Raw genomic sequence first — 23558 nt, 5'->3', positions numbered from 1 at the left:
ACAGTGTGGACATGGGGTGGAATAATGGTTGTGTGGCTGGTTGCGTGGCTGGTTGCGTTACTAACTGTCAGACAGAGTAGATTCAGTTCTACAGCAGTTATGACCGTTACAGTGTGGACATAGGCTAAAATTATGATCACCAGGGTCTGTTGTCCAGGTGTTGCTGGCTATGCTCCCGTGGCTGGTTGAGTGGCTGGCTGTCAGACAAAGCAGAGTCACTCCTGCAATAGAAAGCTAGGGCTGTAACGGTGTGGACATGGACTGTAGTGACGCACAGCATGGTTTGTTGTCCAGGTGTTGTTGGCTAGCAAGGTGGCTGGGTGGCTGGTTGGGTGGCTGGCTGTCAGACAGAGCAGAGTCACTCCTACAATAGAAAGCTATGGCTGTTACAGCGTGGACATGAACTGTAGTAATGGACAGTATGGTTGTATAGTTTGCTGTCCAGGTGTTGCTGGCTGTGCTCTTGAGGTTAGCTGTGTGGCTGGTTGGCTGTCTGACTGGCTGGCTGTCACACAGAGTGGAGTCAGTCCTGCAGCAGATAGATAAGGCTGTAACAGTGTGGACATTGGCTGTAGTGATGGACATCATGGTGGCTGACTGGCTTTTAGAGGAGGATTCGCTACCCAGGTGTTGATGGCTGGGTGGCTGGTTGTGTGGCGGTGCTCTTGAAGCTAGCTGTGTGGCTGGTTGGGTGGCTGGTTGGGTGATTGGCTGGCTGGTGGGGTGGTTGACTGTCTGTATGGCTGTTAGACATAGCAAAGTCAGTCCTGCTAGGGCTATAACCGAATGGACATTGGTTTTCTACAGCAAGGTATGTTGGGTGGTTGGGTGGCTGGCTGTCAGATAGGGCAGACTTGGTTCCTGCAGCAGATAGATAAGGCTGTAACAGCGTGGACATTGTCTGGAATGATGGACTGCAAGGTAGATGACTGGTTTCTACAGCAGGGTTTACTGCCTAGGTGTTGTTGGCTGTGCTTCTGAGGCCAGAACAGCTGATTGATGTAAATTGCAATATCTAACTTCACATCAGGAAAAAAAAAAAAAACATACTTAACTGTGGTGAGATCTCAAAAGAGATAAGAGTTGTAGTACAAGCCGTACTGCGTATCTTTTTTCAGGAATGTTACCTTACATTGACTGGGTGGTATGGTACAAATGTTTGGCACTTGACACAAAAGCCTTTGTTTTCTTCTTTTGGTTACTGTTTGTGTACAGTTCTGTTTGTGATTTGTGAAATATACCTTTTTTTTTGTTGTGTTTTTAGAGCACTGGCCCAGTCTAACGTTGAAGCATGAGTTCAAAGGGGGGCGGTACGGCCCTGTCCCGAAGAAACTACCGCCTGGCCTCCGACACAGACAAGCCTAAAGTTACTGGTAAGAGGGATTGTGCGTTCCGCAATTCAGGGGAACTCTGTGGAACACCTTACCAACTGTGAAGCATGGGGGTGGATGTATCATGCATTAGTAATATTGCACAGTTCATAAAATACCAGCAAATTTTGGATTCGAATTTCAGTTTAAATATATTTTCATATAAATATATATATATATATATATATATATATATATATATATATATATATATATATATATATATATATATATGCGAGCACATTTTGTCTTTTATTTAAATTGAACTCTTGAATTCTTGACTAATAACTCTACTCTAATCAACTTAACGCCTACAAGCTCATATGTTGGTAAGACAGGCAAATCAAAATTCCCATGTGACTGACCTATGAATAACCTGCATAAAGGAGTCAAAAAGGTGCACTAGCCTACTGTGCAGCATTTCTTTTACAAACACCAAATAAGTATGTTAAAAATAAAGTATGATAAAAATAAAAATAAATAAAACATTATACCAACTGTTAAGCATGGGGGTGGATGTATCATGCATCATATTGCACAGGTCACAAAATAATGATTCAAAATATAGCTGAAGCTTTTGGAATGGAATTTATTGCTCTCTGATCGAAGCCTAATAAAACATTTGTGCCAAGAATATCTCAGAATTTCATATGTTCTGGAAAAAAAGAAAGAAAAAAGAGACAACTTGATTCCAAGTTTATGCAAAAGAAGATTTTTTTTTTTCATTTGCACAGGCCACACACAGATAATAGAAATGTGTTGATAATTTATGGATTGAAAGAGTAACTGTGCATTATTAACAGTAAGAGTAAGAACAGTCTAATTAAATAATTAAAGCTGGTCAGTGCAGAGCTCTAGTGACCCAGGGGTCATCAATTCCTGGAAAGTCAGTGTCCAGCACTGTTTGATTATTTCCCTGCTCAAACACACCAAGCAAATTCTACTAAACACTATATTTGATCAGAGAAATTGGCAACCTGGGCAGGACAGTGACCTTCCTGGCCTAGAATTTTTATCAAATAGATTGCCCAAACAAAAATAATACTAAAAAAAATTGTTATTGTAATGAGCCTACATTCAGGATTGTGACAGTACAATATTTGAAACTATATGCAATATGATATGCAACAGCAGTATCATACTACACAATATATTATAATATTTTTATAACAATAATAATTGAAACATTCCTTATTCCAGGTATTGTCAATGAGAAGCTGTTGAGTGACTACCTGCACCATGTGTTTCCTGCCTCCAGTAAGCATGGGCCAGCATCAGCAACTTACAGGTAATCCCTAATATATATTTATATATATTTTTACAATTTTGACACTTATAGTCAGTTATTCCTACAAATATTTTATTTTACAAATATTTATTTTTACTATAAAAACAGATGCCAGTAAGAGTAAAAAAAAAAAAAAAGCAGAGCTTGGTTTTAGTTTTCTCCTGGATGCTCCCAGTCAGTTCCCCAGTGTATGTGTTCAGTTCCACCAGCAGCTCATCTGTTTTACCATCATTAAGCTCTGATTTACCAAACCAGATGTTGATATGATGAGATCTATGTACAGGTGCATCTCAAATTAAGATTTTCCAGGAAAACACTGTAAAATGTAAAATGTTACTGATGGTCAGTGATGGTTTGGAGAGTCATCTGCTGGTGTTGCACTGTGTTCTATCCAAAAGTACAAATTGTTCTTATATAATATTCAAATTTTCTGAGACACTGATTTTTTTTTTTTTTTTTAATGTCTGGAAGCCATAATCATCAACAATAAAAGAAATAAAGGCTTAAAATAGATCACTCTGTGTTTAATACATCTATATAATATATGAGTTTCACATTTTTAACTGAATTACTGAAATAAAGTAACTTTTCAATGATATTCTAGTTTTTTTTAAATGCTATATGGCCACTGAGGCCTTCACAGAACAGCTGTATGCATTTACACTGAGACTAAATTACACACAGCTGGATTAGCTTTATAAAGTAATTTTAAACTTCTGAAGGCAGTGAATTGACTGCACTGTATTTTATTTAGAGGTTTTAGACTAAAGGGGTATGAATACTTTTGCACATCACTCTTTTTTTTAGATTTTTATTTACTCAATATTTTTGTGTTTAATATGAAACAGCACACACTTAGAATACAGGGGTGTAAAAACGTAATTTTAATACTTGTATTTGACTGAGTAAATAAACACATACTGATCAAATAAAGGAGCTTCATTTTAATTTTTACTATTTTTAAAGTTTTTAAATAGTTTTTAAAATATATTTTTTAAATGTATGTGTGTCAGGAAAAACTGTAAACTCCATGCCCCACTCAATCCCAGTGATTCAGAAGTGTTAGAGCAGGTCTGGACTTAAGGTCTGGTTAAAGTTTGGCTGAAACTTATAGGGTAGTTTTGAGTATGTTGATTTTGGATGATATTGAATACTAACTCAGATCTAATGTCAGCAGAAGGTGAGTTGGGGGTGGTCTTGTGTGCCACCGTTCTAAGCCAGGGGTGCCGTTCCCCTGTCCACACTCTCAGGTTTCAGGTTACGGCTGCAGCTCTATAGATAGAGTATGATGGGAGGATGGAGAAAGCTGACCCTGAGAAGTAGAGGTGGCTAATGATGACTCCATGACCACCATGACTCTGTAAATCTATCCTTATTCTCACTTCCACTGTAAAACAGCTCTTCGGTTGCTTAGTTTAAGTGTGTAGTTAAAGCTGAGCTGGGCTATTGGATGGTTTTAATGGTGCACTGAGCTGTAGAAACCCAACGCTGTTAAAATTGGAATGGAAACTACTGTAAATTCCAGGGTACAGTCTACAGTCTAAAGTCTACAGTCTATTTAAAGGTGCCCCAGAATGTCAAATTGTGTTTATCTAGGCATAGTTACATAAGAAGAGTTCAGTACATGGACGTGACAAACCATGAACTTCAAACACCATAGATCTGCATTCAGAAGAACATTCAGTAGAACCACAACAGAGCTGTAAATTGGCCAGTTCCAGAACCCCGAAACTGTTACATCACAGTTTTGACCTGCTATATTTGCACCCCTGAAAATTAACTAAAACATATAAAACAAATAATATGCAAAACTGGGAAAATATATCTTGCTCTACCTCACTGTATCTTGCTCAGGCTAGGGTTACCTCACTCTACCTCTCTCTACCTCTCTCTACCTCACTGGACCTCTCTCTCTACCTCTCTCTACCTCACTGTATCTCACTGTACCTCACTCTACTTCACTGTATCTCACTGTATCTCACTACCTCACTGTATCTCACTGTACCTCTCTACTGTATCTCACTGTACCACTCTCTCTCTGCCTCTCTCTACCTCACTGTATCTCACTGTATCTCACTCTACTGTATCTCACTGTACCTCTCTCTACCTCACTGTATCTCACTCTACTTCTCTCTACCTCTCTCTACCTCACTGTACCTCTCTCTACCTCACTGTATCTCACTCTACCTCACTCTACCTCTCTCTACTTCACTGTACCTCTCTGTACTTCTCTGTATCTCACTGTACCTCTCTCTACCTCACTGTGTCTTACTATATCTCACTGTATCTCACTGTATCTCTCTCTACCTCACTGTATCTCACTGTATCTCACTGTACCTCTCTCTACCTCACTGTGTCTTACTATATCTCACTGTATCTCACTGTATCTCTCTCTACCTCACTGTATCTCACTGTATCTCACTGTACCTCACTGTACCTCTCTCTACCTCACTGTATCTCACTCTACCTCACTGTATCTCACTGTACCTCTCTCTACCGCTCTCTATCTCACTGTATCTCACTGTATCTCACTGTACCTCTCTCTACCTCACTGTATCTCACTCTACCTCTCTCTACTTCACTGTTTCTCACTGTATCTCACTGTATCTCACTGTATCTCACTGTACCTCACTCTACCTCTCTCTACCTCACTGTATCTCACTGTACCTCTCTCTACCTCTCTCTACCTCACTGTATCTCACTGTATCGTCACTGTAACTCACTGTACCTCACTCTACCTCTCTCTACCTCACTGTATCTTGCTCTGCTTCACTGTATCTCACTCTACCTAACTTTGCCTGTTGCTGTCTCACTGTGCCCCACTCTACCTCACTGTTCCTTGCTCTGCCTCATTGTGCCTTATAGTATCTCGCTCAACCTCATTGGACCTCGCTAAGCTGCATGTGAACTTCAAACACTGTTGATCTGAATTACAAAGAACATCCAGTCGAACCCAAACAAAGCTGGAAAACAGGCCAATTCCAAAACCCCAAAACTGTTACATCACATCACATACTTTTGCATATTACAGCTATTATAGAAACATTATAGGAAAACCTGAAAAGTAAGAGCTTATTTCTCTCCACAGAAAAGTCTTAAACTTCCAAGACCTCGGAGCCCACCTGGAGAGGCTGCTGTCTGAAGATGAGCCTGCTGAGGACGTCTCAGGTCGGTGTATAAAAGCGTTTTAAAGATTTAAAAACCTCAACGTTACGTTTCTTACATGCACAGTTCCTTAACGGAAATACTTCTTTATCTAACTAAAGTGGTTCTTCTGAAGCATTGTTTTTTTTTGTGGCTTACTAGCTGTGTATCTGCTGCATGTTCCTCTGCAGATCAAGTGGATGGACGACTCGGACCCTCTCCTGTTGTTTTAGACCACACCAGTGGATTTGAAGGCCTGTTGTTTGTAGATGATGATCTCTTGGGGGTAAGATTTTCCTTAAATTTAGTGTCTGATTACATTTTTGTGGCGATATGAATCAAAATGTTACTAGTTAATAGGGTTACAAACTATATTGTTTTATTGTTTTTTTTATTGTTTTAGTTGTTATAGCTGAAATTTCCGAGAGCAAGGCCAATTGTGCTCTCTCTGGGCTCTGTCAGCTGATAGCAAGCTGCATGACAGGGATTTGAACCAGTGATCTCCTGATCTTTTTCTCTTAAAAGAAAGAAAATGTTAATGAATTATTATTTATTGGAAGGGCTCAGTTATTGTTGTTGTTAATTTAAGTCTAATTCATTGTTTAAAATGGACTTAATTGTTAAAATGGTTTAAAATGGATCAATGTGATTTAAAAAATATAGATATTTGACATTTTCCTTCCTTCTTTCTTTCTGGAATCCAGGTCATTGGCCATAGCAATTTCAGCTCAATAAGGGCTACAACCTGTGTATACAAAGGTAATTATTCATTCTTAATTTTCACTTTTTTGTGCTGCATTTTTCTTGAAGTTGTAAAATAAAGTCATTCATTTAACCCAATTTTTTAACACTTTCAGGGAAATGGGTGTATGAGGTCCTCATCTCCTCCCAGGGGTTGATGCAGATAGGGTGGTGCACACTGAACTGCAGATTCAACCAGGAGGTACGGGTACAGTATTTGTGTATGGATGTAAAGAATCGAATTGTTGACTTTTTCTTGTCAGTATTAATCTCTTACATTCACTTTTTTTTTTTTTTTTTTGCAAAAGTGTTTAATCAGTACAAATACTTTGTTTCCTTAAGTAGAAATGTTGGTTATCTATATTTTACTGGAGTAATTATTTGTACATTTTCACACAATTATCTGAACTTTCTACTCCGTACCTTTTAAAAACAGCCTCGTTACTCCTATTTATTAAAAACTCGTTTTTTTCCGGCTTCTTATCATTCAATAAAACCCCTATCCAGATAAATCTCTCCATCCAGGTAGAGTGAATCTGATTGTGATTGGATGTAGAGAAGTATAAACATATAACAGACAAACTCCAGTCCAAATAAGCTTATTTAATATATTTACATATATTCTACTAAAATACATTCATTTACAATGGGGCATACATACAGCTGAAACAGGGAACAGCCTAGTGCAAAATCCCAAATTTATCAACATTAACATTTTGCTATAACATTGTAGTCAGAGCAAAGCCAATTGTGTGCTCTCAGGACTCTGGCAGCTGATGGCAAGCTGCATGACCGGGATTCGAACCAGTGATGTCCCGATTATAGTGGCAGCACTATACTATACTGCTGGACCACTCTGACAGCCCCTGTCATTTTAATGTCAAATTAAAGTCACAGTATAGAGAAATATGACGATAAAGATTAATGCTTTTTTATTTTTGTCCAAACTCTAGGAAGGAGTTGGGGACACTCCGGATTCGTACGCTTACGATGGGAACAGAGTTCGAAAATGGAATGTGACCACCACCAATTATGGCAAGGTGGGAACCTACACACACACACACACACACACACATATATTTATTATTATTTTTGTGATTTGTTTTAACTTGATGTTCAAGGTTTTAAAACTACTCAGATTAACACTAATCTTGTTCATTCTTTTTTCCAGTCTTGGGCTGCAGGGGACATTGTTAGCTGTATGATAGACCTTGATGAAGGGACAATTACTTTTTGCTTGTAAGTAACCATACCTCTTTCAACCTGTATGCATAATCCTCCATCTCTCAAAATGATGGGAACAGCGGCTTCATGTATGTAACCCCATATTTTAAATATACTTACAGTAAAATTATAATACATTTATTGAGTATTAGAGCTGTATCACTATTATGATGTCAAGTATATTTACATTAGAGTACAAATATGCTTCTTGTTCCTGTCTTTTGTAAGTAGCACACTTCTAGTATACTTCTTTGGGTATAAAAATATATTTTAATATACTGTACTGCAACATTTTTTATTTGACATTTAAATCTGGTATTTAACACTGTAGTTTATAATTTACTTATATTTATATTTTCCCAATTATAATTAAAGAGCATTATAACAACAAATATAACAACGTATATTAATGTTATATTAATGTGACACCTAAATATATTTTTAAAATATTTAATCAATGTAGTAATTTAGTTTACATGATGCATTTAAATGAACTAGTGTAACAGCTAAAAATGTACAAAAGCATGTTTTTTGTATTTGTAAAAAAGTGTGGTAAAAGTATACTGAATTACATTAAACTGAATTAAATTTTTTATAATTTTTTAGAATACACTATATTGTACTTTTTGAGAAGTATGATCAAAGTTTACTTTCAAACATTTGATAAAAGCATAGAATTAATGTACTTGTAATATATTTTAAGTAAGTACATAAATTTGTTAGTATATTTACAGCATACTTAGACATTTCTCAATATTTTTTAAGTACAATTAAGTATATATTTTTTTCACCTGGGTAGTCATTGCAATTTCAGGCTTCCCTGTCCTTTATGATCAATCCCTGCTGATTTACAGGAACTCTAATCAGTGTAATACAGTGAGGAGCTAGGATGCAGAGATATTAATATTAATATATAAATTTATATAAATTAATATATAAATTAATTGAAAAAGTTTTTTTTTATTAGCCTGTATTGCTCCTATATGCTCACTAGACACTGTTATAAAGTTCAATCGAACATTTTATATTTATAAATATGCATTTATATGTTTTTGTTTATAGGAAATACCATTTCCCATTAATTAAAACTTTAATTTAATTGGACATGCCTTTGTAACAGTGCATTCATGTGCGTTGACGTGACGGATCAGTGTAAATGCAGCCTAAGATAGAACCCTGTGGGATTCCACACATAGATACGCTAGATATGATAAGTGTATCCCAATAATTCCTTGTAGTATGTATTAGATGCATTTGAATTCTAGATTCTATGACTATTTGTAAACTTTTATGTTCTATTGTTTTAAGAATTAATTCCTTGTTTTTATTTCCTCTTTTAGGAATGGACAGTCTCTTGGTACGGCTTTCAGTAATATCAAGATGGGTCCGGGTGTAGCGTATTTCCCTGCTATCAGTCTCTCGTTTAAAGAGTCTGTGGCCTTCAACTTCGGCAGCCGCCCTCTCAGATATCCTTTCATTCTTAAATTGCACTTTATTGCTGTACCTGTTCAAGGTTATGTTACTTTATTAGCTAAAAATCTAATTTTCACAGTTTAATACGAGTTTTTTTGCATTGGAGCATCACAGCTAATAAAGTTAAGTTAAAAGTTAAAGTTTTTTTGCCTGTAGCTGTAAGAGGAGGCCCAGTCTTCAGCTTTCCTTAACAATACAGTTCCTTACGTACCCTGTGGAAGGTTACCTTCCTCTTCAGGACCCCCCAACTGCTGACCTCAACAAAGCCAACAGGCTTCTGGGCTATATAAAGACTGTGCTGTCCACTAGTATAGACACTCAGGTACACCTCATCCATCTGCCATGTTCATGCCGTTCTAAAGTAAACATAATAATACATTTTGTTAATAATGTTGTTTTCTGTTTGCTAGGAGGAGAAACTCGTTGAAAGAGACATTTCCTCTTGGCAACTCCAAGGAGAGCCCACCGTCCTCGTCACTCTAGCACATGTCTTCAATTACTTCGCTCCTCTTATGGTTAGTATGTTCTTGAATCTTGTATTTTTATTTTTTATTCCATTTTCTTCCCAATTTACATGGCCAAATACCCCACCAACTCATTAGGACTCCCCCAATCACTAGTGATACCCCAACACCAGGAGGGTGAAGACTAGCACACCAATGTAGCATCACAGCACACTCGGAGGAAAGCGCAGTGACTCGGTTTCAATACATCAGCTCACAGATGCAGCCTTGTGCTGATCCACATCACCTTATGAGTGATGAGGGGAAAGAGCGTAAGCTGCTTGAACAGGATTTGAACCAAGTGCCCCTTTTTTTAAAGGAATAATGCTATATATATATATTTCACAGTATCAGCAAATTTAAAAGCTGACATTTTGTAAATTATCATGTGATCTGTGTGGTGTTTGGATGCTTTGAGGAACTCATTTAGTGAATCGGGTCACGAATCAAGTGCAAATTCAAATCAATGATTCAAAACATTGTCTGATTCTCAATATGGAGTACTTAAGTTTGGATTTCTGTACTTGGCCAGTACGGATTTGGTAACTTTAACTCACCAAGGGGAACTCAGAGATGACACAGAGCTCTCCTCAGACACGGCATTATACTTCAGAACATGGGTTTTATTGCTGAAAACTGAGAATTAAAGCAGTAAACCTGTCATGAAATGTTTCACACCGCATGGAAAATACTGTGAAGTCTACTAGGCTTAATCCCTGTCCAGGAAACTTACCCATCACTTACCTGCTAAATAACATGGATTTCATATGTCTAGGGTTGTAAGGGGTTAAACTAAGGAGGAAAAAAAACAGCTTTCTAAAGAGCGTATTTCTTTGTGTGTTCCAGTGTAAAGTGTATCTGGTAGAAGACGTGCTGATGAACTTCCTGCTGGGCATTTTGGAGGGGGGAGGTTCTGTGGATGAACATCCTCTAATCCAGCAGCTGCTAGACCTCTTCTGGCTGCTCATGGAGGTAAGGAGAGCACAGGGCTTACAGAGAGAGCATCTGAGGAAACATCACTGCAGAAGGCTTTTAATTTAAAATGATTGATAACTATTGCCCGTGTGCACATTGCAATAGCAGTGCTGAAGCGATGTACAGCTGTGAAAAAATATAAGAAAGAATTTAAAAATCATGAGTTTCTTTGATTTTATCAAATTAAAAACCTCTGGAATACAATCAAGAGGAAGATGGATGATCACAAGCCTTTAAACCAAACTGAACTACTTGATTTTTGCACCAGGAGTAAAGCAGCATAAAGTTATCCAAAAGCAGTGTGTAAGACTGGTGGAGGAGAACATGAAACTGTGATTAAAAAACAAGGTTTTTCCACCAAATATTGATTTCTGAACTCCTACAACTTTATGAATATGAACTTGTTTTCTTTGCATTATTATTTGAGGTTTGAAAGCTCTGCATCTTTTTTTTTGTTATTTCAGCAATTTCTCATTTAATTTAGAGCTAATAAGTGCTGTAAATGACAATATTTATATTTGACATTTGTGAGAAATGTTGTCTGTAGTTTGTGGAGTTAAAAAACAATGTTAATTTTACTCAAACATAAACCTATAAATAGCAAAATTAGAGAAACTGATTCAGAAACTGAAGTGCTCTCTTCATTTTTTCATTACATTCGTAATAATTGCATTAACAGTTTCTCTGTCTTCCAGGACTTCGAGGTGAACGAGTGCCTGAAGCAGCTGATGATGTCCTTACTGAGGGCTTACCGCTTCTCTCCCATCATCCCTGACCTGGGATTCCAGGTAGGAGGGAATGTGTCCCTGCTCTAAAACTAGTGCTGGTAATTATCTCACCAGCTGAGAATGCGTGCTAACAAGGCTAAGCTATGTGTAGCTTCTGTACGATACTCAGACAGCCCTTTAGAGGGCGTACTGCTCATGTACTGTGTGTATTAAAGATACTGTATGCTCAGCAAGTGCTTCTGTTTTTAATCATATTGGGGAGGATGTTGGAGGTGGTCTGGAGGATGCAGTAGTGCACAGCAGTTTTAGACTGTGTGTACTATACTAATGGATGCTATTTCAATTGAACTGTGTAATAGGAGTTAGTGCAGATTTAAAATACTCTTTTAGACACTCATGCTTGCTTGTTTTTGTTGTTTCTCTTGTAGATTCATTACCTGCGCTTAACCACTGCCATCCTACGCCATGAGAAGTCTCGAAAATACCTCCTGAGCAACGTGTTATATCCTTTTTCTAGAACTTCTTTGGGAAAATGTGCGTTATTATAGTACTTACAGAATTGAAAGACATCAGGCTCTATCGTACACCCTGCGCAAGGTGCATTGCGATGCTCATTGCTATCTTAGACTTATCAACAGTCTACTTTCACGCCTGTTTCTATCTTGGTGGTAGAAAATACAGGTGCACCACTGACTGAGTAAAACCCCGACAGCAGTAAACAGTCAGCCGTCCAATCCTATCACATATTCAGAGATAAATTTAAGCGTTAATTCTCTCTGTTGTGAGTTATTTAAAAGGTACAATGAGTTTTAAGTGCTACTTTTGTCAAAGTGTCTAAAATGTCCTTAACAGCGCTACGTTTGACGTCCTGCGCTCTGTAGTGTTCTTCTACATTAAGACACCTCTGAGGGTGAAGGAGGCCGGTCTGGAGGAGCTCATCCCCACCACGTGGTGGCCAACACGCTTCGACAAAGAGGTGAGCTCTCGACCTCTTAATGAACGCTGGATGCATACCTCTCTTATTATTACTGAAGTTACTGTTGCTTGAAGACGTTTGGCCTGTAGTGTAGAGGGTTGAAGATGGGTGGGTCAGACAGTTAATGTGAACTGTCGTGTTGTTTGTCTCTCTCTCTCTCCAGGGTAAGGATGAGAAGGACCTGAGGCATGAGACTGCTGAGGAGAGGCTGAGGCGCCGGGCGTATGAACGGGGATGTCAGAGACTCAAGAAGAGGATTGAAGGTACCAAAAAAAAGTCAAACTAACACACACATATGTGTGCATATAACTATTGCCATAAGTATCTGCCCACCTGTGTATATATATATATATACATTCTTAAGCCCACAATACTTGGGTTAAAAAAGCAGTTGAGTTAATTAAAATATTGTTGTTTGAACAGAACTCAGTTAAAATAAATACATTTATCATCTAGCTTTCACTCAGTTAAGTTGAATAAATTAAAAATAAATTTCTTTATATTTATAACTTAGCTGAGTTAAAGCACAATAATGAATTGCTATTGAAATGCTAATGCTAATGCTGCTGCACCTAGCCTTAGTGCTGGAAAAACTGCACTTAAACCCCTGTATAAGTGACTTTACTGCTTTTTAATACCTGACTGGTAGAATTTATACATGGGGCACACTGTTGATTTTTGGGAAAATTATAGGATATAATTACACTATTTTTTTTATAGTGTGAAACATACAGTAATTACACATGTAAAAAAAAAATAGAATTAAAAAAAAAAAGAAAAAAAATGTAAGACTGGAATTATATTTGTTATTGGTGTTAATTGCTTAAAGAAATTATTAAATTAAGCATGACAAAAACTCGATAATGTGATTAATAAAAAACACTATAAATATAAATATACATAATATGATTTGACGTGTGTGTGTGTGTGTGTGTGTGTGTGTGTAGTGGTGGAGGAGCTGCAGGTTCAGATCCTGAGGCTGATGCTAAACAACAAGGACAAAGGGACGGTACGTGAAGCCAGTGGCCGTGTTTATGACGCTTTGCTGACATCAGCAGTCTCAGCTGCACTTTTATATGGAGCATCTTGTCTCTGTCCTCGATGACATTGAGCTGGAGAAGCATCATCCTGCGGATAAAGAGAGATAAAGATGTCTTTCCTTTCTTTGATTTATAACAATCTCAGAATAGATACATGTATGATGATAAGAGCACTTAGTTTAAAGCTTGTTTAAATAAAATAAATAGGTTAATTATTATAAGGATCACAGAGGATTCTATGTGATATGTTCATTATGCATTAATCTTTATTCATGTTATACATAATTGGAAGTCCGTCATGTAAAAATCAGCTGTATTGTGATAATGTACAATAAGCACTTTTACCACACAGTTAGATAGCGATGAACATTGTGAAATGCCTTGCACAGGTTGTAAGATAGAGTCCATAGTGTTTTGAAGGTCCTTAGTATTTAGGAAGCTAAGATGCCTTAATTGCTTTAAATTCATTACAAAGCCCACATTTTACTGTAATCTTTATTTTTTTTTTACCATATTATCTCTGTCTTCAGGAATCTGTTAAAATGTCATCTTATTAAAACAATATCTTTCAAGCCTTTAAGCATGCTTTAGAATTCTATAGGAAAAGTAACCTGCTATGACTTCGAGTGGTCCAGGTTTGAATCACGGTCATGCAGCTTGCCATCAGCTGCCGGAGCCCCGAGAGAGCACAAATCTCTGGGTGGGTACAGTAGATGGCGCTCTTTCCCCTTTCCTCTCACTCCTAGGGTGATGTGGATCAGCACAAGGCTGCGTCTGTGAGCTGCTGTATCAGAACCGAGTCGCTGCTCTTCCCACAGTTAGCGCTGTGATGCTACTCGTCAATGCTACAGCATCAGCAGCAGCTCAAAAAGAGGAGGAGTCTGACTTCACATGTGTCGGAGGAGGCGTGTGCTAGTCTTTACCCTACTAGTGATAGGGGGAGTTGTAATGAATGGGTTGCGTAATTGGCCTTGTAAATTGTGGAGAAAAAAGGGATAAAAATGAGAAAAAAAAGTTGTCAGCTATATATATATATATATATATATATATATATATATATATATATATATATATATATATTTCTATATTCTTTCTCTCCTCTGCAGGGAGAAGCCTCTCGCTACATATTCCTCAACAAGTTCCGCAAGTTCCTCCAGGAGAACGCGAGCAACCGAGGGGTAAGAGCTCCAAAAACAAATGCTAAATGTTCAGTGTAGCTATTTTTTTTAAATTCAGTATAATAAAGAAGAAATAGTTTTTTATCCAGGTTTTTTTTTTTTTTTTTTTTCATTTTTATAGTTTTTGTATACAGAATTTCAGGAAAAATGAAAGTGAATCTTTTCTCGATTATCAGATTTTTCCATTTTTGTATCTTGTAACACAAGATATATATATATATATATATATATATATATATATATATATATATATATATATATTATTATTATTTTTTTCATTTTTCCTTAAATTCCAATTATGAGGCACAGAGGAGGAAAAATATTATTATAAAATTTCTTGTTTCTTTTACACTGCACTACATGTAAAAAAAAAAAGGTCAGTAACGTTACACTAACCCTTAACGTTCTCGGTTTCAACTATCCAATACATCCAAGCTTCTCAAAGTATCCGCATGTGTTGATCTGTCCAGTTTAGCAATGTTTGATTTGCTGCGCTTCATAAATTTTTATTAGACAATGCTGTCCCTGTCTCAGATGAAATACAGACTACATCTGCTCTTTGCCAGAAGGGTCGTGTACTCCCTGCCTCGCCCAGCTTCCAGTAATAATGGCGTCAATAAATCGAAAGCTGCTGTCAGACCGTCCGCCTCCGACTGCATCCAGCACATTTCCCACTCCACACTCCACATTTCAGCAGCGGAAATAGCGGCGCTGAAACGTCCACTCGCTCGCTCTCCATCTCCCTCAAACTTTCAGCCGTTTGCTTTGTGTGAAGAGAACTCAGAGAACTCTCAGAGCTGCAGCTGAGAGAGGTGTCGTCAGGTCAAACTCTCACAAAAAAAAACAAACCATTTTTCCCCATGACATTTGTTTATTATTCCATCTCTGGCAAAAGCTTGTAGAAGAGCTTTGCATTGTGTGAAACTGCAGCGAGTGACTCTAAAGGCTGTTCGGTCTCCTCTTAAATTGTTTGGGGCTGAGTTTGCCCTCCAAAAGTTCCCATGATGGCTTTTATATTTTAATGGTTTTGAAGTTTGGCCCATTTCTGTACTCTATCTTTCTTTCTCTCTCTCTCTCTCTCTCTCTCTCTCTCTCTCTCTCTCTCTCACTCTCTCTCTCTCAGTGTTAGGGATTTAAATCGTTGACCCAGATTGAACTGGAGAATGAATAATATGTATCTGTCTCTCTCTCTCTCTCTGTCTCTCTCTCTCTCTCTTTAATCAGAACCCCACAGTGTTGTGTCCTCCTGAGTACATGGTGTGCTTCATGCATCGCCTCATTACAGCTGTGAGGAGCTACTGGGATGATGGCAAACGCAAGAGTGCAGGTGCAATCAGCAGCGAAGGTGAACACACACACACACACACACACACACTCTGCTTGTACCTTAATATTTAACATTTTGACTTTGGCATTTTTTTTTGCTGTAATAAATGATTTTGCATCAACTGTAACCGATTTAGTAACTCCAATACTATCAATACTATTCACTATCAACTATAAATGAATCTGTATCTACTTTAAATGATTCAGTAACTACTTTAAATGATTCACTATCAACTATAAATAAACCAGTAAGTGATTATTATTCATGATCTATTATAAATTGATTCAGTTACAACTATAAGTGATACAGTAACTACCCTGAACTAATCTTATTCCATATGATTCTGTTAGAAATGCTTGTGCATCTGATATAAATAATCCAGTACTTGCAGTAAATCTGTGAAGTTAATGATGTTGTTTGAGGGTCTGGTATTGAAGTATGGGAGTTTATAGAGATTTTAGATTTGAAAGTGTTAAGGTCTCAGTTATGGTCTGTTGTAATGGTTGAAAGGGTAGGCCAAACTCAGTTAGACTGTTGTTTCAGTGCAATAAAAGTTTCAGAAGCTTTATTCATTCATTCATTCATTTATTCAGTCATTCAGTCAGTCAGTAGTTTATTCTTTTAGTCATTCAGTCATTCAGTAGTACATTCATTTGTTTGTTCATTCATTCATTTAATCGTTCATTCAGTCATTCAGTTATTTAGTTGTTTATTCATTCAGTCATTTAGTAGTTCATTCAAATAATCATTTAGTCCTTCGGTTGTTCATTTATTTATTCATTCAGTCGTTCATTCAGTCGATCATTCATTCATTCATTCATTTGTTCATTTAGTCGTTAATTCATTCAGTCATTTAGTCCTTTAGTCCTTCATTTATTTAGTCATTCATTTGTTCATTCAGTCATTTAGTTGTTGATTCATTTAGTTGGTTATTCATTCAGTCAGTCACTTTTTTATTCATTCACTCGTTCATTCATTCATTCATTCATTCATTTATTCATTGAGTAATTTAGTCTTTTATTCATTCATTCAGTAAGTCAGTCAGTCATTCATTCATTCAGTCGTTCAGTTCTTCAGTCGTTCATTCAGTCATTTAGTCGTTGATTCATTTAGTCCGTTATTCATTCAGTCAGTCACTTTTTTTTATTCATTCAGTCGTTTATTCGTTCGTTAATTCGTTCATTCATTCATTTATTCATTCAGTAATTTAGTCTTTTATTCATTCATTCAGTAAGTCAGTCAGTCATTCATTCATTCAGTCGTTCAGTTCTTCAGTAAGTCAGTCAGTCGGTACTACTGACTGCCATTCAGTCCTTTAAACATAATATCAGTATTATCAGTGTAGTTCAGTATCTGTCTGCTTTTGCTTTCTGAGCTTAAGCCTTTAAGTACATCTGTCTGAGTGTGTGCTCATATTGTAATTATATTGTATATTTGTGTGTGTGATTATATTGGGATTATTATAATTGTAAATCCTTTGTTTGTCTATTTTGCAGAGGCCTATGTGCCCCCTCAGGTTTTCTACAATGGGAAGGTGGATTACTTTGACCTGCAGCGTCTGGGAGGGCTGCTCTCACATTTAAAGAAAACACTGAAAGGTTTGGAACACATTAGTTAAGTTTATTCATTTGTATTGTGACCTATTGAAATGTACTGGGCCATTTAGACCAGAGCGCCACTAGGGGGAGATGAAGGCTAATTTGTTAGGACAGAAGAAGGGGGCCTTTTATACTGACGGCATACAGATTGGTCTGTTTAATTTAAAGCAGGGCCAGAATTATATGTACATATACCTAATATTTGGTTAAATGTGCTTTGGTTAAAAGATTTTTTACAAAAGCCTAATATTTGCCTGTTTCATTCACCCACTTTTGAAATGTGTTTTGGCTTCATCCTTCTGTTGAAACACTCAGTTGTGTCCATATGTCAACTTCAGAAATTCAGAGTTAGTCTTACTTCTTCATTATTCTATTCACTTTAACAGTGCAATATACCAGTTCCACAGCAGTCCCAGAACAAAATGATGCTACCACCCCCAAGCTTAACAGTTTGTACAGTGTTCTCGGAGTTGAATGCCATCTTTGTCTCATCTGACCATAAAACCTTTCTCCAGAAGGCATTTTCTTTGTATTATTCTTAGTAGTATTGGGTATAGTATTATTAAACAAATCTACTTGCATAATGTAACATAATTTCTGCTCATTTCAATAAAATTTTATTTATTTTAATAGATAATTTCATTTTAAGCTAATGAAGCGTAGTGGGCAGAACATGAATATAGTTTTTGCACAGAAACACACAGGTACCTTAAACACTTAATTGCAGTTGAGAACGCATATGCCTCAGTATAAGTTGTAAGGGTTTATCTTGTGAGTGAGTGAGGTTGATTGAACAGTGGCCAACGTGCTCATAGCAAGGAGGCACAAATTCTTGAAGTTGGAGCGAGGCCTGCGACGTTCCATTTCTGAAGTTTGGAAGCGTTTCAGTTGTTTTAATAGTCTTTGAACCACAGTGTCATGTGTTAATGATTGTTACCAGCATTGTCTGGCTGCAATTGTCCATGCATACAGAAAAATGACTCAACCAGCAACCCGAAATCCAGAAATCCTCAACATTCACATTCAACATTTACATTCAACATAGCTTCCTTGGAACACTAATCACATGTCAAAAGTCACTGGACACAATATTTGATATTTTAAAGACTGTACAATCCTAAACTATATATAGTCTTTAATTGTCTGTTTTGAGGTTTATTTTAAAACTTTACTACACTTTTATACTTTAATATCGTCAGAATTAGATCCTCAACTCAGAGATTTTGGATTCCTTTGCTTGTAAAACTTTTGCTAAGCTTTCCTCTTCCTTATTGATCTCGTTGCCGCTTCCAGCGAAGCAGTATAGATTGAATGACCTTTGATTAATCAGCATCAAATGGAGAGCAAAGTGCATTCATTCCACAATGCTGCCGGCTCCATCATTCCATGCGGTTGCAATTGGCTGTGTTTACCACCCATCAGAGGTATGGATGGCTGTTCTATTTTGATTTGTGCCCTCGTAAAAAACCCCGAATTGGCAGGAATGATATAGATGCCAACATCGTTCAGGGGAAGTGGGATGCAGATGGATATTGATTTCCCTGAAGGAAGCCCCGGCTCTATAGCGAACCGATGATGAGTTCGGAATATAAGGCCGGGCAAATGAAGCTGTACGGGCCGGGTTGGGAGGAAAGGGACTGCCACCGGTTTCTCCACTTATTGCTTTTGTTTGCTGTCTTCTTTCACTCTCATCACTCTTCCAGGAACACAGCCAATATGGCAGTCTGTTTGCTGCGAATAAGCTTAAGTGATAATGGGCTGGTGCTGTGGGATTCAATCTTTGTGATTAAAAGAAAAGGAGGAGGTGTTGAGTGGTGGAGAAGGCGGGCTTGTGTATGTATAGACGTGCACACAGTGGACTTGAAGTATAATGTGTTTATTTACCAACTAATGTACTGTATTTTTCAATAAAAGTCTGTTTTCTAGTCTATTTCTATACGTAAGATGCACTGGATTATTAGACACATTATGTGACACTATTAAGGAATGGGGTGTTAACATGTTTTCCTTCTAATTTAGCAGGTTTCGATGAGTGAGTAAAGTGCTTCCTTAGATTTCCAGATTTCCACTAAGGCTGGGTGCAGCAGCATTAGCATTTGGAGCTAACTGCTTGAGCTAGCTGCAAAACCGTGTTTTAACATGGTAGATGTGCAGACTGCAGGACAAAAATACTCGCCTCTGAACTGCGAAAGAGCTAGCGCTAGGTTGGTTATGGTTAGCCCTGAGAGAGCACTATTGGTCTTGCTCTCTCTCTGGGTGGGTACAGTACAGTAGATGGCGCTCTCTCTTTCCCCTCATCACTCCTAGGGTGATGTGGATCAGCACAAGGCTGCGTCTGTGAGCTGATGTATCAGAACCGTGTCGCTGCTGTGCTTTCCTCCGAGCGTTAGCGCTGTGATGCTACTCGGTAATGCTACAGCAGCAGCAGCAGCTCAAAAAGAGGCGGAGTCTGACTTCACATGTGTTGGAGGAGTCATGTGCTAGTTTTCACCCTCCAGGTTTTGTAGGGGGAGTTACTAGTGATGGGCCCTGAAAATTCGGGAGAAAATGAGGAAAAAAAAAAAAAAATGTTGTAACGACCGAAATGAAAAAGTATATTGTGACATGGCTGTATTGTCCAGCAATACTTGGCATTATTGATTTTTTGAATGTAAAGTTGGTCCAGGCTCTTCTTTCATGACCTTTTTTACGTAAGCTGTTATTCTTCAATCTTCAAAGTGTCCTCTTTTCTTTTCTTTTTTTTTTTGGTCTCTGGTCTCAGTGCTGCCAGAAGTGCAGGGTTCCTCACGCTGCCTCTCATCATAATGATTATCTCTGACGGGCTTGAAGGGCAGCATCGATTCGGCCGTGACATCATCATCATTATCATTGCCATTTTGGTCTTATAGTGGTTATTGACATCTCTCTTTGGTCCTTGTTGTCAGACAGCACTAACTGCTCCTTCAGTCCCGGCTGGACGTGCATTTGTCTGCGTTCGTGTCTTTAGCGGCCTCATTAGATCCTGTTATGGATGCAATCTCCAAGGTCTCATCTTGGCCTGATAATGGTATGGTCAACACTGCATATGGAACCATTAGAGAATTATAAAGTTAATATCTTTATAGTTTGTTGAAATTTTGTGTAAATTTACATTGAAAGGTCATTGTTTATTTACATGTTTATTTTAGACTGCTCACACAATGCTACTAAACTGACGCACATGTGCACAAGATTAAAGCTTCATGTGAAGTTTCGGTTTCATCCTTGCAAAAATCACAGGAGCTACCAAGGAGTTTCAGTGGCTAAAGCTGGGTTTATCACAGAGATCCATGTGAGTTCACTGTAAAAAGGGCACATTATTTTGCCACGCCCACTTCTTTGTTTTGCGTCTTTTGTTTTCTCTAAACGCTAAAAGCTTTTCCTTTTATTCTGCGGATGCATCCTCTGGCCTTGTTTGACCATTTTATCAGAAACATAAATCTGTTGTGACGTGAGCCTTCTAATATAATTGCAACTGATTTATCAATCCAAATATTTATGAGCTTATGAGCTGTTTTACCTCGTGATCCCGCCCCTGAATCCCTTCTCTCACTGCTGTTGTCCATTTTCTATTCTCTTCATGGCATTTTTACCTTCTACTTAATGTAAAAGTTGCATAAATTCTTATCTGTCATCTTTTATGGAGATGCGGATTTCATTTTCCAGCAGGACTTGGGACACTGCCCACGCTGTCAAAAGTATTACTTGGTCTTAATATATAATATTAACATTTTCTGAGACACTGAGTTTTGTTTTTTTCATGGGCTGTAAGCCATAATCATGAACAATATTTAAAAAAAAAAAAAGCTTAAAATAGATCACTCTGTATGTAATACATTTATATAATATATGAGTTTTTCATTTCAAACTGAATTAATAAAATAAAGTTTTTTAATGATATTGTAACATTTTGAGATGCACCTGTATAGTTTATAAAATTGGGTTTAAATTAAATGTTGTTAACATAAGGACCTTATCCTTATACCAACTGTGAAGCATGGTGGTGGAAGCATGAGCAGCTCGGGTCCAGGACCTATGAATTCTATACTGTTCAAGCAAACTCCTGTATCAGGGAGAAACAATATTACTTCTTGAGTTTTGTATATTATTTCAGAGAGAGATAATTAATGATGGATAGTTTTGCTCAGTCAATACATTTAAAAAAAACTTTTTTTTATGTGCTTATCCGCAGTTTAATCCAAAAAAAAGTAGGAATTTCATCCAATTTATGAAGTTTCTCTTTAAGACCCGATTCACATTCAGACTGCTTTTCTCCCTCAGCTGCCACTTTATAACCAGAGCTTGAGTCGAGGACCTCTGTGTGTTTTCCCTAACCTTTTATTTTCTTCATTAACTTTAATGTCCCATTTGCCCAGTTCAGCCTGTGTAAATCACTAGATTTAATTCAGCCCCTCGTAACCTTTGGAAGGGCGATGGAACAAATCCAAGACAAACTCCAGGCTGATGGACAAACTCAGGGCCTGTTATTACTGCCTGCCAGAGGAGCTTGGCAGATGGACACAGTGTCTTCCCTCAGGAACGTCTCAAATTTATATCCAGAGCCACGTGGGTCGGTATCGTCCCCTGTTCTTGGCAAAAAAAAAAAAAGTATTCTGTACCATAAAACAATCACAGTAGAGCTTTATTTTATGGTCCACAGATTCTTTATGTTTACATATTCAGTTATCTATTATACACAACGTTCCTCCAGCCTTAAACTCTAATCCCACAGTACCTACTCTTAAACTCTTACTTTTAAACTCTTACTTTTAAACTTTTAAACAGATGCTTCAAGATGTTTTTGGAGCGATGCAATACATAAAAAAAACTTTCAAGATACTTTCAAATTGTGATGAACTGATGGTTTTATTTACTTAGGTTCTTCACACAATGTCTTATTGTAGCGGGCTGAGTGATGTACTCTCGAGAGGGAAATCCGGTTAGTATTTGTTAGTATTTGATCTGTACTCGGCTGAGTATTTCACTCTCTCTTCAGAGGGGTATTGGGTTAGTTTTCTAATATACACTGTACTGTACTCTCGAGAGGGGAGTCTGGTTAGTGTTTGTTATTACTATACTAGCCTGAGTAAGGCACTCTCTCTTTAGAGGGACATTGGGTTAGTTCTTTGATACTCACTGTTCTAGGCTGAATGATGTACTCTCGAGAGGGGATTCTGGTTAGTGCTCTGGTACTCACTGTACTAAACTAAATGATGCACTCTCTCTTTTGATAGGGGTATTTGGTTAGTTTTGTGATACTCACTGTATTAGACTAAGTGATGTACTCTCAAGAGGGGAATCTGGTTAGTGTTTGATACTTACTGTACTAGGCTGAATGATAGAATCTTTTGAGAGGGGTATCTGGTCAGTGCTCTGGTACTTACTATACTAGACTGAGGGATGCACTCACTTTATTGCACTCACTTTAGTGTATAAAACAAGTTGATACTGAGAGATGTAATACAGATATGGATATGGAAGTCATGGAAAAGATTCTGGAAAATGTTTTGTCCTGGATCCTTAATGTACTGTATCCCCTTTATGTAGCACACTGTAATACGGCTTGCCTCTAAAGTATGTTCTGGGATGACTAAGCATTTTTAACACTTTTGTTATACTTTTCCGTACAGTTAAGGGCTAACAGCATTGAAAAAAGCCCCAAAAAGCACTATAAACTTTAAAATGTGGCCTAAAATCAATACAGAGAAATGTGTTTTCTGTTTTTAGCCTGCTGTTCACGTATACAGCCACATTAACAGCAGTTGCACAACCAGCACCTCTTGCCTGCTGGATAGATAGATAGATAGATAGATAGATAGATAGATAGATAGATAGATAGATAGATACTTTATTGATCCCCGTGGGGAAATTCTTGAAATTAGGCAGGGGAATGGATTACGCCATTCCCCTGCCTCGACTGACAGGCCCACAAAATATCCTTCTATTAGTATTACATAACATTTCAGCTTCACCTT

General features: G+C 37.6%; 1 protein-coding gene across 1 annotated transcript in view; it reads left to right on the top strand.

The window, feature by feature from the left end:
* The window catches only part of LOC103030667 (E3 ubiquitin-protein ligase RNF123), a 587096-nt gene that overhangs the window by 312 nt on the left and 563226 nt on the right, over positions 1 to 23558 (top strand). The window contains exons 2-21 of the mRNA XM_049471875.1: positions 1265 to 1373; positions 2571 to 2658; positions 5747 to 5826; positions 5994 to 6088; positions 6507 to 6561; positions 6660 to 6745; positions 7497 to 7583; positions 7715 to 7782; positions 9108 to 9233; positions 9448 to 9562; positions 9651 to 9755; positions 10590 to 10715; positions 11414 to 11506; positions 11875 to 11948; positions 12305 to 12422; positions 12586 to 12685; positions 13370 to 13431; positions 14569 to 14640; positions 15865 to 15985; positions 17464 to 17565. Coding sequence (XP_049327832.1) covers positions 1292 to 1373; positions 2571 to 2658; positions 5747 to 5826; positions 5994 to 6088; positions 6507 to 6561; positions 6660 to 6745; positions 7497 to 7583; positions 7715 to 7782; positions 9108 to 9233; positions 9448 to 9562; positions 9651 to 9755; positions 10590 to 10715; positions 11414 to 11506; positions 11875 to 11948; positions 12305 to 12422; positions 12586 to 12685; positions 13370 to 13431; positions 14569 to 14640; positions 15865 to 15985; positions 17464 to 17565 — 1855 coding nt within the window. The 5' untranslated portion in view covers positions 1265 to 1291. The remainder of the gene's footprint in view (positions 1 to 1264; positions 1374 to 2570; positions 2659 to 5746; positions 5827 to 5993; positions 6089 to 6506; positions 6562 to 6659; positions 6746 to 7496; positions 7584 to 7714; positions 7783 to 9107; positions 9234 to 9447; positions 9563 to 9650; positions 9756 to 10589; positions 10716 to 11413; positions 11507 to 11874; positions 11949 to 12304; positions 12423 to 12585; positions 12686 to 13369; positions 13432 to 14568; positions 14641 to 15864; positions 15986 to 17463; positions 17566 to 23558) is intronic.

Source organism: Astyanax mexicanus, chromosome 24 (assembly GCF_023375975.1).
Source record: "Astyanax mexicanus isolate ESR-SI-001 chromosome 24, AstMex3_surface, whole genome shotgun sequence".
Taxonomy (NCBI): Eukaryota; Metazoa; Chordata; class Actinopteri; order Characiformes; family Acestrorhamphidae; genus Astyanax; species Astyanax mexicanus.
The sequence above is the reverse complement of the archived record's forward strand: the minus strand, read 5'-3'. Positions and strand labels throughout refer to the sequence as shown.